Source organism: Dipteris shenzhenensis, chromosome 19 (genome assembly GCF_047967505.1).
Source record: "Dipteris shenzhenensis isolate YYH24624 ecotype China chromosome 19, Dip_SZ_1.0, whole genome shotgun sequence".
In the NCBI taxonomy this organism is placed as follows: Eukaryota; Viridiplantae; Streptophyta; class Polypodiopsida; order Gleicheniales; family Dipteridaceae; genus Dipteris; species Dipteris shenzhenensis.
Genome location: NC_141614.1, coordinates 36,613,227 through 36,629,930, shown reverse-complemented (window position 1 = coordinate 36,629,930; position 16,704 = coordinate 36,613,227). Strand labels below are relative to the sequence as shown.

The following is a 16,704-nucleotide window of genomic DNA, read 5'->3' as shown; positions in this document are numbered from 1 at the left end:
GGGGGGGGGGGGGGGGGGATGGAGGGAGGGTTGTGGGGTGGAGGGAGGTGGTGCAGAGGGAAGGGGGGGGGGTGTAGTGGGGGAAGGGGGTGTGTGGTGGGGTGTGGAGAGGGGGGAGGGGGGAGGGGGGGGAAGGGGGGGGGGGGGGGGGGGGGGGTTGGAGGGGGGTGGAGGGAGGGAGGGGGGGTGGAAAGGGGGGGGGGGGAGAGGAGGGGGGGTAAGTTAAGAAATAAAGAAAATTTCTTAAGGTAGTACTCTAAGATTGAAGCTTGGAGTTGATATATTTGGCTAGAGTTGGGAAATTTTTTTTACTCTCCTTGCCCTTGAGTGTTGTGTTCGTGAAAGTTCATAGTAGTTTGTTTTTTACACATACTTGCGTATGTTTACTCGTTACTTGAGACACTGACTCCCCGACAACAACGGCACCAAATGTTTGCTCTTTCCCACAGCTTCCGCAGGAAGAGCGGGGTATTCTCAATATGTAGGGTTGTGAGGCCATTTGTCACCTATAGATATATCGATGTCGTCGTTTGTAGTATAAGTGTAGCTTAGGACCTCAGGTCGTATTCCGATGAGAGGCGTAGGCTTAAGTGTGGTAAGTAAACATAGTGCATTCATGTGTGGCAGATAGGGACATGCATCATCATGATTGGGGTAATGAAGGCTTTTGCCTTCATTGGGGGTTTAAGTGTTTAGGAGGAGTTTGAGGGTTAGAGGGAGATTTAGGGTTTAGAAGGAGGTTCCAAGGTTTAAAAGGAGGTTCTAGGGTTTAGAAGAGATTCCAGGGTTCAGAAGGGGTTAAAGGGTTAGAAGGAGGATTAAAGGTTCAAGGTAGAGTACATGGTGGAGAACTCGTCTCCCTCGTAGATCATGGAGGTCAAGGGTTGAGGGACTAAGGGTTTAAGGAGAGCATAGGAGTGGGAGGGGAAGAAGGTGTAAGAGCATGGGGGGGAAGGGAAGAGAGGAGAAGAGAGGAGAAGGGAGGAGAGGAGGGAGGAGCACGGAGGAGGAGAGAGGAGGAGAGGGGAGGAGAGGGGAGGAGGAGGAGGAGGAGGAGGAGGAGAGGGACAGGATGGGTTGCAAGGTTGGAGGAGATGGGAGGAGGAGTTGCAAGGTTAGGACATGCTTTTGGACATGGAGTGCAAGGAAGCATGGACACTTGGAGACAATTGCTTGGAATACCAAAGTAGAACTCAACACAATGCCCCAAAGAGTGTGGGCTTCATTCCATTATGGGGTATTTATACAAGTTGGGGAGCTTCTCTCTCTGCATGTAAGACATTCTCTCTCTACATGTAGAGCTTGCATATAGAAGTTGCATGTAGAACTCACATGTTGCATGTAGGAGTTTCATGTTGCATGTAGGAGTTGCATGTAGAACTCGCATGTAGAACACGCATGTAGGAATCACATCATGTAGGACTTGCATGTAGGAGTTGCAAGTAGAACTTGCATGTTGAGGATTCCTAAGATAGATTATTCCTAGCCGTATGCAAGTACAAGCGGAGCTTTGCCGCTACTCTACACACACATTCTATGCTACCTAAGTCTATGTTGGCAGAGAGACAACAATCCACTAGTTCATGAATCTTGCCGCTGCAGCCTTCTCAATCTCCACAATCCCCAGTCCTCTTGAGTCTTTGGGCATCGTGTAGATTTGCCATTTTAAATTGGCCATTTTGTGGTGGTCTGTGTCTCCCCCCCAGGAAAGATAAAAAAAGGCTGTTAATTTTTTCCAGACTCTTTTTGGTTGGCACCCAACAAGAAATGAAGTACAGAATTGAAGGATAGATGTAGTGATTTAGTACAAACTTTCTTCTTTGTAGAGTTGGTTGGAGGCCTTGCCATGTATTGATTTTATCCTTGATTATGTCAATTACCCAATCCCAATGATCATTTAGAGAGCATCTGAAGCAAATAGGGATACCTAGTAATATGAAAACCTCTCTTTCTCCTATGACTTTGCGACCTTTTTCTAGTAGGAGCAGGGGAGGCAGAATCCTACTACCATATAAGCTTATTTTTTCATTGATTGATTATGGAGCCTGAAGCTTAAAAAAATACATTTCAGTAATCCAGAATGTTAGCCACCACTAATTGCTCATCATTGTGCAAGGTCAGATTGGTATCGTCAGCAAATTGTTGACAGATGATCTGTGTTCCTTCTTCTACTTGAATCCCTTTCAAATTTCCGCTGTCAGCCTTGTCTTGAGCCAACCAAGTGATCTGCTGCTATCGCGAAAAGCAAGCATGCGAGAGGGCATCCTTGTTTGATGGATCTCTTTAAAGCAAAGCAAGGTGAAGCCTTACCGTTAATCTCTATCTTTCCTCTGGCCTAGGAGAGGAGGACATCCACGTGAGAGATGAAGTTGGGACCTACCCCTAGGTCCTGTAATGAGGATAGGATAAAAACCCATTCCATCCTATCATAAGCCTTGTCAAAGTCAACTTTTAGGAAGTAGACTTTGACAAGGCTACTTCCTCAAAGAGTGAGGAAGTTCCTCAAAGAGTTGGGTTTCCTCAGCTAGTTCGAGCCCAAAGTGTGAGGATTGTCTCGAGGATATTTTATTAAAAAATGTGTACCTCAATGACAAACTAGATAGAATAAATTTTGGACTGAAGGTTTTTCTATTGTACCCAACCTAAACACAAAAAAACCCATACTTCTACGGGAAATTACTCTACCCAGAACTCTTTTTAACCCTACCATCCCTCCACCCTAACCCTCAGGGGGTTCACCTAATAAAATTCTAGTGTACCACGTGCATTCAAAAGGAGGGGTAATTTCAAAAAAATTTAACAGGATTACAATAACAGGAGGGGTTTTTTAGAAAAAAATTACTTAGTCCATAAGTAAAGAGGGGTGTTTTGAATGGGGGGAAATTTTAGTTGAGGGGTTTTTTTAATACCCTTTGAAAGCACGTGATACATAGGGTTTCTTATTAGTGCACCCCCCGAGCCCTAACCCAACCTCCAACACCCCCCCCTTCACACACACACACACGCACACACACACATGTTGGGCATTTTCACCACCACCTTTCTCTGTGACACCACCACCCACGTCCTTCCTCACACTCTTGTTGCGCTACCCTTCATACTTCTGCATTCTTTGCTTGTGCTTCTGCATTGCTTCCTGATACGTCCAACTCACTTTGGCATGGCTACGCCCCACTCTCAAGTCTTCCCCTTTCACTCCCTTTCATTCTTGCTTGATGCTTGACATGGTCTTTCCTCTAGCATTCTTTGCTACCCTTTCTCAACTGGGAGTTGTCTCTTGGCTCTATCTTTTCGAGCCATTTTGACCTCTTCACTACACAGTGGGTGGCGAATCCTTTATAGTTGCATGCTCTTTACTTGTAGACCACTGTAGTGGTTATTTTATGCCACTACAATTGTATTAGTGCATCGTGGGGCCCTTGACGTTGATGAAAGTAATTCTGGAGGTTCAAAAGAGCGAGAGGGAGCTTCATGGGAGGTTCATTGGAGGAGGTTTGGGTAAGGAAATTAGAGTGCCACACAACGTCGAGTGGAGTGTATCACAGACTCTGAACCCTCAGATCATAGTGGAGTGGTAGCGCAGGTCCTCGGTAGTGCACGTGTCTAAATTCATTTTCTTTTGTGCCTTGAGGTGTGTGCAAGAAGCAAATGCTATCATTTTGCAACAGATGCCTCCTTTGCTCCAACGTACTATCATTTACTTGGCTCATAGCCAACTATTTTCCTTTTCCAACTTTCAATAATAATAAAAAAATCACAATTTTCAAGCAAGATAAGATTTGATCAATCTACAATTTTCATAAGCATGCACTAGCTATATTATTTCAGTTTTGTTCTCAATTTATCTTGCTTTATTATAAGCGTAAAAAATAATAAATAGACTCACATCTTGTGATAGGTGCACTAGACATACATTTAGTATCATGAGGACAAAGAGGATCGACACCTAGCTATAAGCAAGATGTCCGACAAGAAGAAACACAAATTAGAGCCATCAACAATAACCTAGATCTTTCTGGATACAACGCTAAAAGATTGGCATAATTGTTGGAACCACATCCTCATGGGGCGACCTATGGTCCTAAGGTTGCTGGAGCGCTTTTTTGATTGGATGATCGGTATAGGCAGAGCTTGTATTTGGACCATGTAGCATGGGAGTGTGTGATTGGATCCACCAGTGCATGGATCACTACGTGGCGGTTAGTCTTGGCCTCTTGACACTTGGTGGTCTTGGAAGTTGTTGGTAGAACATGGTGGTGGTGATAGAGGCAATCTCTATAAAGTCGTGAAGAGTCTTCATGCTCGGTCCTTTTATCGAGGCTTCGTGCCTATGTTAGTGAATTTTGTAGTGTCTTGTGTATTTTGTCTTTGCGTGTCGAGGAGATCCATTTGCAAGGACTCTAAAATGCTTGTCTTTCCACAAAACTATAAGAAATCAAGAAGTAAAAAGGTTATCATAGGAGGAAAGTGCCTCTTGACGTTCTCGCTAAAGCTTTCTTTAGAGCAGAGCTAGAATCACACTATCACTAAAAGCATTCCACATAAGAAGATGGATCTCACAAAGAAAGAAAAATCGGCTGAGAGCTCCCTCGTGAAATTTACAGGTCATAACTTTTCTTCAAGGCATCTTGCAACTCGATATGTCTGATGTAGAAGGGCTTATGGAGTCTAGTTGACGGAACGGAGAAGAGACCAGAATTTGAGCAAGAGATAGCATCATGGAGTCAGAGGAATGACAAGGTAGTTGGGTTGATTGGACGAGCACTTGGACTAGACTATTTTCATCATGTCGATGTGAAGAAGTCAACTGTGCAGAGAACTGGAGGATTATGGAAACTTGTTTAGGCTCAGTATTAAGCATTCTAAAGCAATCTTAAAACAGTAATTATTCAATTGAAGATGAATGAGAATGAGAAATTGGGAAGGCTCTTCAACAAGATGTAGTCCCTCTTCAGGCAGTTATGTGATTTAGGCTCACGCGTGGAGGCAAACGATAAAAAGGCCATTCTCATGAAGTCCTTACCTCCAAAATACAATGAGATCGAGAGAATTTTATGTTTGGATGAAAGTGCATACTTCCTCGACTACATGGGATTACTTTTAAGTGAAGAAAGACGTGATGATTTGTTGCAACCTTTTGGTGACACGGCTGATGCAGTAAAAGGAAAAAGATTTAAAAAAGAAGAATTGTGGACATTGTGGAAACCTAAAAGCATTGTTGGTGCAAGAAAAAGGAGAAGAAAGTAGATGATACAAAAGCTAAAGCCTATGAAGCATTGTGAAAGATCATGAGGATTTTGTAGCCTTTAATGATCAAGATTGGGCATTCTAAAATTCTGATGGTGCATTAGTTTTGCATCTGTTGGCATTTATAGTGATCACCTGTGTGAATTGATTCACTCTTACCAAGGCTAGGAATCAATGTTGTCTCATCAGATGTTATCACAAAAATAATATAAAAACACTATGTCAACTCTCCATTTGAGGCAATGAATAGTGTGCATGAGAGGCACTATTTGTCAATATTAGAGCGTGTTGACTGCATCCTCAATAAGTCACAATTTTCCAAGCCAATGACGAGAGGTTGGGACAATCATGATACCTACTATAGGATTGGAAGCGTCGAGAAAGACCAAATGTGACAAGCAAGGAGTTGATGGGAGACATACTAAAGTTTAAATCCCAGGGACAATCCCTCGCCCTCCACTCATCAACCATGATCAATATGTTCCTACGATGCTAAGAGGTTACATATACATGATGGTTAGAATTTGATGACCTCGAAGAACTCGTGAAGCAATACAACCCATAATTTCCTTGGCAAGAATGTCCCATTGAGTGTGCAATGATTTTCCACCTCAGGCTTCAAAAGTTTTTACATCAATACATATTGTGTAACAATGGCCTATTGGGTAGGGTGAAGCATTACTTGGTTAGATATGGAGTACGGAGTTGCAGATCGCTTTATGCACATATTATGCTATGGTTACACGAGGATGATGTTGAGCGAGTGACAAATGAAATAGATGCTCATGTTCCATATGAACAAGATAGGGCTTCATGCCTTTAACATCATTCATCAAAGGTGGCATTGCAAAGGCTTGTGTAAGAAAAAAAATGCATAGATGCAACAATTCTTGCAAGACCAATCCACAAATTTCTAGCAAATGCAAGTATGGTTTTGCCTTTGAAAGCCATCCAAAGATGAAGCCATCTCTAGATCCAAATATGCATCGGTGGATGTACTACTGCCCAAACCTAGAACATCATCCCATACCACACCGCAATGCTACTATTGTGGCAAGGACACATGAACATCCAAAGGATCACAAACACTAGTCTATCATACTACTTGCTAAAGTATGCAATGAAAACAGAACCCATAGGCAGCCTAAACTTGAATATGAAAGATGCCAAATGATTGGGCCTTTAGACGCTTGACCCATTGAAGCTAAATATGATTTTGACATACGTGTTATCCAAACCAACATTATTGAATGAGGTGACAGTGATGTGTTTCCAAGTACCCACTATCCAGTGCAGTGAGGTTGTATACTCGATTGATTCCTCACCACTCGAGTATTGACAAAGGCACTTGTAGAGCTAATGTGTCACAACAATGCATCCTATTGACACTTAATATGGTCGTCCAAGCATACTAGAGCAACTCATATTTTATGAGTATTGGAAGTCGTTCACACTACAAACAAAACTAAAACATGACATAGCTCAGCACACAATGAAGGACCCATTCAACAACTACATATATCCAAGCATATGACTCATACACTTCACTAACTACCATCTGGCTCACCACTTTGAGAGATTCTTCTTCAAGAAGTTGCTAAAGACAATCCCTTTTAGGAATGAGCATGAATTGATCTCTCAATCCAATTGAACAAAATTTTACTTCCTCTAATGTCACATCAGTGGAATCATCCAAATAGAGCAGGACATTGAGATGCTCGTGTCAACTTCCTATAGGATTCATATGCTAGTTGATGGAAAACAACAATACTATAGGATTCATATGCTAGTTGGTGAAAAACAATAATAATTAACTAACATAATATTGTAGAAGGTGTTCCAAGATGCTATGGAAAAAATCAGTCTGGACATCCTAGCTTTAAGATCGAAGCTCCTTAATTGGTCACCCTCCACATCAAGATATGGTCTTTTGCCTTGATACAAGTATTGGTGCAAGCATAGAAGCCACTTATGCCTCACCTCACCTGGCATGGTTGTAAATGACTCAAAGGGAATTCTAGCTTGTTGATGAACATTTGGTGGGGCCATGTGGCTACTAGAGAGGCCTTGGGAAGGCTCAACCCTAGTACGGCAAAAAGGGTGGACTAACTAGGTGGATTGATATAGATTGCCTAGTTGTCTCCCTAGCAAATCTTTGACAAGTTTACCCTATCTCACTCTGAAACAAACTTGGTCCAAAGTTTCAAAAAAGGTAGGAGAGAGCTGGCCATTCAAGGTGGTGAATGAAGTGGAATGGTACGTTGGTTGGTGCCTTGGTAAAGTTCACGAAAAACCTAGGTTAAGTGGCATGTGATTTTGATTTTGACTTGAAGGAAAATTTTTGTGAGGTCACCAAAACCTGTGTAAAAAATAGTTATAAATTGTGTGAAAACCTCCAAATTTGTGAAATTCTATCTCCAATTTTATGGTTTTTGAAAATTTCCAAAAGATGAGCATTGTATAAGTGGCCGATGTCTCCTTTTTTTCTTTTTTGCGTTGTACTAAAATTGAAAGTGCCAAGAGCGCCCCCATACAAGGTGGCCCTTGGGGCTTGAACTCAAGATCGACCAGGAGATACACTGGCAATACTCTGTTTCAACTGCAACTTAGCTCAAATCACGAGAAAGAATAGCTTGTTCACCTTGAATGTAAGCTGGCATGTGTAGAATGGCAATCCTTGCATGCATCCTAAACCTCCAAGGTTCTTATTTATCCCTTACCTTTGTCAACATTGCAGAAGTGCCTTTCTCCATTTCAAATTTCTTTTGTGAAAAGCAATGGCTACCCTTGAGTGACAGATTGAATAACTTCTTCCTTGAGAAGGCCTGGAGAGTCGATCAAGTGGTTTTTGGCGTGCCTGAAAGTGTGTCTTCAATAGCGAAATTAGAAATTCTTTCTCCACTTGGACATATTACATGTCTAGAAAAAAAAAAAAACACACACACACACACTTTTCTAGTGAAAGACACACAAACACAAACTCAAACACAAACGCAAACACACACATTCTCTCTCACACAGAGAGCTTTCCACCCTCTTTTCCAAGTTGCAGATCTCAGGCAGGCCTTATGAATGATCTATGAGCATTCATCTTGTTTTAGAGCATTCCACCCTCTTTTCCAAGTTGCATCTCAGGCAGGCCTTATGAATGATTTATGAGCATTCATCTTGTTTTAGCATTTGGAGGATGTTAGCTTGCAAAAAATCTGTAAGGGCGTTTCGCGTAACGAACAGAAGTTTTATGTGGAAAGCATGCAAATGGCAGCAGCAAATGGAGGCGACGTCTCTCCTGAAAATGCTGACTGCCTGCAGGAGTGGACTTGGGGATTGCAGAAACTCTTAGAAGATTCTGCTTACTTGGGGATTGCAGAATAGGACGAGGCTGGAGTTCACCCGTTGAGTGTCTCAGAGACACCAAGGTGTGAACTCCCATTCAGAGACATCATCCACTATGCAGGAATAGTTCAGAAAGGCCACACTCGTTTGGTTGGGTGATCTATGCAGGAAAACTTTCTCCACGATCAAGGACTTGAGTCACAATTTTGTTTTGGGTGTAATGCACGCCTTTTTGAGAGTCAAGGAACAGATGAAGATAGTCGGCTGTTGGGTTGCTTGCAAGAAGAAGAAGAAGAAGAAGAAGAAGAAGAAGAAGAAGGGTCATCCACTCTGCAGGAATAATTCAGAAAGGCCACGCTGCAAGAAAAATTTCTCCACGATCAAGGACTTGATTCACACATTTGTTTTGGGTGTAGTGGACGCCTTTTGAGAATCAAGGAAAAGAGCTGTTGGGTTGCTTGCAAAACGAAGAAGAAGAAGAAGAAGAAGAAGCAGGTTATCCACTCTGCAGGAATAATTCAGAACGAAGAAGAAGAAGAAGCAGCAGCAGGGTCATCCACTCTGCACGCCTTTTGAGAATCAAGGAAAAGATGAAGATAGTCGTTTGCAAAACGAAGAAGAAGAAGAAGCAGCAGCAGCAGGGTCGAATACCAACGAGGTTGCCGGCCTGCCGGCAAGCAAACTACATTGGAATGCCCGGCGATGGCGCCATGTGTCTCGTGGTGGACTTTGCTCATTACCCAAATTGGGCAATCATTCTCATTGCCACCCTTTGCCCCTGCACCCATATCGTAGGTATCCCTCCCATGCCAATTCTGATGTAGAGATTGCTGTTCCATTCTACAGTTTCTTTCCAGTGGCTCGAAATCTTAAGTTTGCTCCCAGGTTCTAGCCTTCAACCCCAGCTTTGCATCGTAAACACCGGAATTTGCATGATGGTTGTTTCTTTTAGTAACGTAAATCGTTTCGAGCAGAGAGTAAACTTGCCCTCTGTTGTTCGATTATAGCATTTGGATGCTGCATATAAACAACTCGGGCAAGTCATTAATATCTCGCCAACTCTGCCATTCGAGCTGCTCCTTGCGATTGGCTTTCTTGCCATGGTTAAATAATTCAAATTTATACGTGGATTATGGTGTTTCATTCGTCGCCTATGAAGTGTTCATTTCTTCACATGCTAATCCTCTTGACTGTTTTCTGTGCAATGTGGCGGGCCTTTTTGCCCTAAGGTGCATGCTACACAGTTACTAAAGGGAACATTCTGGCTCAATGGGCTTGACAACTTTATACATGCGTCTGCTCTCTCTTAATCACACACGATGCACATCCACACACAGGTATGCAAGAAAGCATACGACCATAGCTATCCAACGGATCCAAGAGACTCTTAACGTAGAAAGCTTCGAACACAAATTTCTCATTTCAGAATGTGTAACAAACTGACTCTACTTGCATCGTCCACGCAAAACAGTTCATCCCATGGGCCCAGGCATTCAGCCGTTCTGAACAAGGCAGAACCACAACGTAAATATACAATTTTTACCCATATAGACTCAATTTATCCTTTTGCACAGGGCAAAGGAAACAATCTGGAATGGTTACCCCTTAGAAAGAAAGGCTGCATTCTGGTAAATTCATCACGACATCAAATTCAAACCCTCCAGCAATATTTCCAGCTACAGGTCTTTTCTACATTTGTCTTCTGCTGATCACCTTAACGCAAACAAAGGGTGTCTTTGCCCAATGCACCAATCTTGGACTGATCAAACAATCTCACATTTTGTCTCAGCCAAAAGGATTTCAGCACCTCAGTAGTCAGCCTTGAGTACATGCCAAATCAGTATCATATTTCATTCACAAGGGCAAAAATAAGCTGCTCTCAAGGATTTGTTGCACTTCTGAACGCTGCTTTGAGCCACTAGGGTTGTTGGACTTGTAACGTCTTCTTGAAGTTGGAATATCGGTAAGATTGATCCAGTCCTACATATACATAATCCTCCAAAACCTGTCTTGTCTGTCCAATACTTTATTTTTCTCTCGTTCTCTGCTAAATGAAGCCACTCCATTCATTTTCTTTTCTGATCGCCCACAAGATGTCTCAAATAATATTCAAGCCACTGCTTGACCTGCTCTATCTGTCCATCACTTCCAGGATAAGTGGTGAGATACATCTTCGTCCTCAAGAGTGCCGCCATCAATGCTGTCCAAATATATAAACAAACTTCCTGCCCCTATACTCTGTAATATTCTAATAAAGACTTGAGCAACTTGGGGAGCTGTGTATGTAGTTTTGTAAGGCATGTGATATTAGTAGGCCTATCTTCTCAAGTAGTCATGTCCACCTTTAGGAGGGAGTTAAAAGTGGCTTGAGTAGACCGGGCTCCTTGACATGCTGCACACAAGATTGTTGATTGAACATAAGAGACGATATCTTTTTCCATCCATGCCCATTTAAACTTTTCTGTGATCCTTTAATAGGTTTTGATGATACCCACATGAACAGTAGTAGGAGAGGAATGAAGCTCCTGAAGCACCTTACCTTGGGTATATGCTGTGATGGGGGAGACAAAATCACCCTACCATCATACAATAGTATATCCTCCTCCTATATAAATGTCCAAGCAATGGTTGAAAGGCCTTCCAAATTTTAGTTATTTTCGCATCTTATGCACATTATAGGATGCAAGTCACATGTACCCATTCTATCTATGGAAGTTTCACATCTTACGCACATTATACATCATCTCTAGAAGCTGCTGTAGACTCAACTTTGCAATCCACAGCCTGGACAAAGCATGAGCTGCCACATTCTCACTGCCCTTCGAATACTCAGTATAGAAATAAAGTGCTTGCACTTGTGACAACCATGTTTTTAATTTGTTAGTAAGCTGTTTTTGAGACAAGAAATAGTGTGAAGTATGATGGTCGCTCTTATTAATAAACTTGACACATACGAGGAATGCCTCTATTTCTTAAGAGCATGAATAATGGCAAGCATCTCTTATTATGAGAGTGTATTAAATAATATTAGTTATGGGTTGATGGTGACGGAATTGTAAGGGAAACCATGATATAAAGGTGTTGTATTGACTGCAATGTTTGGATGAGCCTATGTACGTGGGGTCAATATGTCTAGGCTAGGAATTAAATAATATGAGAATGTATTAAATAATATTAGTTATGGGTTGATGGTGATGGAATTGTAAGGGAAAGCATGATATAAAAGTGTGTATTGACTGTGATGTTTGGATGAGCCTATATACGTGGGGTCAATACATCTAGGCTAGGAATTACTGTGTGTGATATTTGCACCAAATGGGCCAAGCATTACAGGACTTCTAGTGAGATTAACAAATTTAGCCCAAGGAATAAAAGGCATAAGTTAGAGCAAAGAGACTACATGTGACTAAAACTGATTTAAATCCACTAAATTATAATTTTGTATAGGCATAATAAGGAGCAACATAGGTAGCTGTTAGACTTTGTTCTAGGGGATATAAATATGCAAAATTTTTTGACTTTGTTTTTCTAAGGGACATTATGTGACTATGTTGCAGGACAGAACTTGTGAACAGAGCTTATCCATTATTGCATGTCCAGCCAGTTTTTTTGAGACAAGGAGTTTTAAAATACTTGATGTTTTAGACGGTCCAAGAAAAGATTAACCATGTCAGACAAGCTAGACGTTATTAAAAGGGGTGAGCACACTGATGAAGTCAACCAAAGGCAACTGGCAAGAGAGGAACAGGACACCAGTGGCGAGTATTCTGGAAAGTCTCAACTGATTGACAGACATGTCAAGATGGCAAACCACAAAAATCTGGATATCCTACCAAAGTCTGAGATTTTGGAGCTAGACCTAGAACTAGGAAACCAAGAGACAGCTCTTGGATTTTTGGAAAGGCGTTTGAGGAGACTTGACAGCAAAAAGTTATCAGGGTCGCTGAAGAAAAAGTTAATCACAGGTATTGAAGATAGGATTAAGAATGCAGGACAAAACCCTTGCCAAAAGGATTTCATTGAGCACTACAGTAGCATCTATGTCTCACCCATTTATGAAGAGAAGAAAAGCCACACTAAGTACGGAAGCAGTACAGCTGAAGACAGTGATGAGGTGCGGAATAAAGCATCTGATCGCAGAATGAGAGATGATGAAAAAGACTTAGAGATTAAAAGACTTAAGGCCGAATTGCAAAGGCTTAGATTGCAAGAAACTGAAGAAGAAAGAAATACTGTTGCAGACAAGTTTATTGACAAGGTAAGTGATCAGTATGAGGTTTGATTGCATCCAAAAAGAGTGTGTTATATTTTGGATTTTGAATTCTAGAGCTGCAAATAGGATGACCTGAAAAACATTTCTGACTTGTGAATAATGATGCTATTAATTATCCAAACCAGAAAACTATTTGTTGTTGGATTTGCTATTCTGTGTTTTCCATTATCTAAACCAGTATATATGGAACTTGTTTTTAAAAAGTCTCCTTATACTAAGTTGATAGTCTGAGAGGGTATGTTTTTCAGATAAACACAATTAGGATACCTTCTATCTCCAGGGTTTTGGGGGCTCACCAGAACATGGTCACCACCTCGTCTGGAAGCCCTACTGAGAATTTAGGCGGATCTATGAACCCACAGGAAGATAGGAATGGTTTTGAGGATCCACATTATGATACCACAATGAGAAATTCAGCGCCTACTTGCATAAAAGATAGACATGTTGCAGAAGGGGAGAAAGGAGAGGGATTCTCTGTAGTTCCACACCTTGATAGGTCAGTTTATACTTCTTTGGGATAAATAAGTTTCCAGGTTTCTGTGGTCATCTTTGCAAATTTATTTGAATCTATGTATCACTTGTTCCATTCAGGTCTTCTCAAGCTCCAGACTTGTTGAAAGATAACTATGAAGTCCAGAAAACCGTAAGTTTGTTCTTGAAAACCATGCAAGACTCTGTGGAAAACCTGTGGAACAGCTTCAAGATATGTGATTCACGAGACTGTGATTCAAACAGTATTAACAGTAGTGCAGTTGAAGGTGAAGACACACGACCAAACAATTCTGAGTGTCCTAACTTGTGCTCATTCAAATAATGCATTCTTGGAATTTTCAGGACACTACTTCTCAAGTCCATGTTTGTTTGCAGATGAGCTGTTCATTTTGAAAAAAACACTCTGCAAGCTAGCTGAGATCTGGCAAGAATCTGGTCACCGATATTTTTGTTGTGATGATGGAAAGCAATCTTTAGAAGTAAGCACTTTTGTCTTCCAATCTTCATTCAATTGTGTATGTTCTTTCCAACTGTCTCCGAAAGTATTCTGCTGTGACCATCCGAGTGTTCCTATGAAAGTTCTTTCCACCTATGTTTGTAGTCTGTGTGACAGGTAATAGAGCATTGGGATTTTATGAAGATTCTATGTGAAGAAGATCTTCCTTACATTTGTCTTTCTTTCCTCCTTTTGCCTGTTCTGTTCCCTTGAAAGTATCATACCATTTATTGCCGCATGTGGAAAAACCATGATATTGAGATCTATTCTTTTTTCTGTGCATAGGCTGAGGCAGAAATGCAGTAGCCAGTTAAAAATGCAAGCTGGGGACTCGATTTCACACATGCAACTTGACAATTGACAATGCAATAGAAGCTTGCTGAACAAAATGTACAGCATAGCGTTGGAAAGATAGATATTACTGATGTCCTCTTGAGACAAAAGATGCTCGTGACAATGAAAGCCTATTACAAAATAATTAAAAAGAGGGATTGCGTTAAACACTACTCAAGTTCCTAACTATACACTGTTCTCATAATGTGTTCATAACCAAGAGTCCTACCATTTATAGATTTGCAAGCTCATATTCTAACTTGGTTTGGGTGAGATCCTATGATATCCATACGTTTGTACCTTTGAGTTTGTTGGTTGGTTTAAAGGAGGTTGAAAGGGACATAGAGAGAACATGCACATGACCCAACATTAGGTCTCTGAAGGTGTCCAATGGAGCCTTCAACAAATGACTGGTGAGTTTTAGAATCTCTATCCAATACTCTATAATGAAGAATCCTTGCACTTTAGTAAGGGATGAAGAAGCTGGTTGCCTTCGCTGATGGAACCTCTCTCTTCAAGGGAACAAGCATTAGAACTTTTGGAACATAAGTATGACTGGGCCTACGATTGTTGTTGGTAACAAAATCCACAGAACTGCTAATAACCTCTCTTTTGGTAGCCTCCCTCCTGCTTCCTTGCAATAACTCCTGTGCTCTTCTTGTTCCAATCGGCCCATACCAGCTTGCAGGCTAGCCAAAAGGTCAGCCAGCATGGCCAAACAAGTGGCAGGCCCACCGGCCAGCTGGCCGACCAGCCAGGTCAGGCCTATAAAGGCACTAGCCCCCCACACTCTCACTGACAGGACAGGACCTGCAGCTGCTCCTCATCTCCTCCATCCTTTGCTGCAGCCCCGCCTGCTCCAGTTTGCTTTCTGTCATCTTCTCCTACCTCAGGACAGGACAGGACAGGACCTGCAGCTGCTCCTCACCTCCTCCATCCGTTGCTGCAGCCCCACCTGCTCTAGATCTGTCCCCTCCTGCTCCAGATCTGTCCCTTCTGCTTCTCTGCTCCAGATCTGTCCCCTTCTGCTCCAGATCTGCCCCAGATCTGCTCCTTTTCTTCATCATGTTGCTATTCTAGATAGCCTGAAGGTTCCTTCCTCAGAGCATGCTTGTTTTCAGCCATTTCCTAGGGCAGCTTCAGCCCTTCATCATCTTCGTCATCATCAAGCTACACGGAGGACTGCGTTACGCTCCCTATGCTGCTATCTTTTCTAGTGTTTCTCTACATGGAATCATCTTTCAGATTCACCTCAGCCACGGTCCTTGAGACACACCGGCTTGAGGTTTTTGTATTCAGTTTTTCATATTACCGACAGGCACTATGTTTTCTGAGTTCCGTTCTTCAGTTGTGTCTGAGTATTGTCTATTTTTTGATCGCTCCACTGCAAACCCTATCGTTTCTCTATATGGTATCAGAGCCATGGTGATCTAAAGACCCCAGATCTCTGGTGATCTAAAGATCCTGCTTCTTTAAGGAGGCCATAGGTACGGGGAGCATCACTCCTATGAACATATCAGTTTCCTCTTCTTCCGTTGCGCACTAAGGGAGAGAACTCCATCCCTCCCTCCCTTTTAGAACTCCATCTTCTACTCCCATCCCTCCCTCCCTTTCTTACCTCCATCTTCTACACCCATCCCTCCCTCCCTTTTTGGTTTCAGGCTTGACACTTCCCATTCCTTCGAACAAGGAGGTCATGATCCTTCACCTCTACCAGATCTCCATCGGCATCGACTTCCAGGATCTACAAGTTCTCCCTAGGCGGGACCCTTTCTGTTCAGATGTGTCTTGATGACTGTTGTTTCGAATTCTTCTACATTCATGGAGGCGGGGATAGACTCCTCTCTCCCGAGGTTCAAGATCGGGCACACACTGGCTCACTGTTCAGCTCCGACCTCTTCCTTTGGTGAAATCCTACCATCTTTGGATTATCACTGCTGCTACGACATATTTGTTCTTTACCTTTGCTTTTCCCTCCACCTTTCGGCGGTGAGAGGGGGTGGCTTATTCTCTCGAGCTTCACAGTGTTCTTATTTCTGTTGATCATACGCGTAACTCAGGCACTTGAGGAAGTGAACAATTCCCTTGCAAGGGCACTCCTCTTGTGATCATCTCTTGGGCATTTCACAGGGATAGCCACCACCACCGTCGACATCCCTACACGAAGCTCCAAGCACACAATGTCTGCCCCTCCAAATTGGCAATTGAGAGGGGGTGTTAAGCAACTAGCAATCCCCAATTTCTGGGGCAAACATACCAGCTTGCAGGCCAGCCAAAAGGTCAGCCAGCATGGCCAAACAAGTGGCCAGAAAGGCCAGAAATGGCCGACCAAAATCAGGCTAACCGGCTGGTCTGGCCGACCATATTGGCCGACCAGCTGGCCGACCAGCTGGCAGGCCCACCGACCAGCTGGCCGACCAGCCAGGTCAGGCCTATAAAGGCACTAGCCCCCCACACTCTCACTGACAGGACAGGACGTGCAGCTGCTCCTCATCTCCTCCATCCTTTGCTGCAGCCCCGCCTGCTC

At 42.6% G+C, this 16,704-nt stretch overlaps 1 protein-coding gene across 4 annotated transcripts in view; it reads left to right on the top strand.

Moving 5' to 3' along the window:
• The first annotated feature begins 8,253 nt into the window (after positions 1-8,253).
• LOC147890417 (uncharacterized) overlaps positions 8,254-16,704 on the top strand; it is a 31,841-nt gene continuing 23,390 nt past the window's right edge. For 2 of the 4 annotated variants that reach the window (XM_087390147.1, XM_087390146.1), the window contains exons 1-5: positions 8,254-9,378; positions 12,141-12,841; positions 13,105-13,352; positions 13,448-13,614; positions 13,724-13,827. In XM_087390147.1, coding sequence (XP_087246273.1) covers positions 12,251-12,841; positions 13,105-13,352; positions 13,448-13,614; positions 13,724-13,827 — 1,110 coding nt within the window. In that variant the 5' untranslated portion in view covers positions 8,254-9,378; positions 12,141-12,250. Of the gene's footprint in view, positions 9,379-10,509; positions 10,547-12,140; positions 12,842-13,104; positions 13,353-13,447; positions 13,615-13,723; positions 13,828-16,704 lie in introns of those variants that run through there. The other 2 variants (XM_087390148.1, XM_087390149.1) reach the window with 2 other exon arrangements.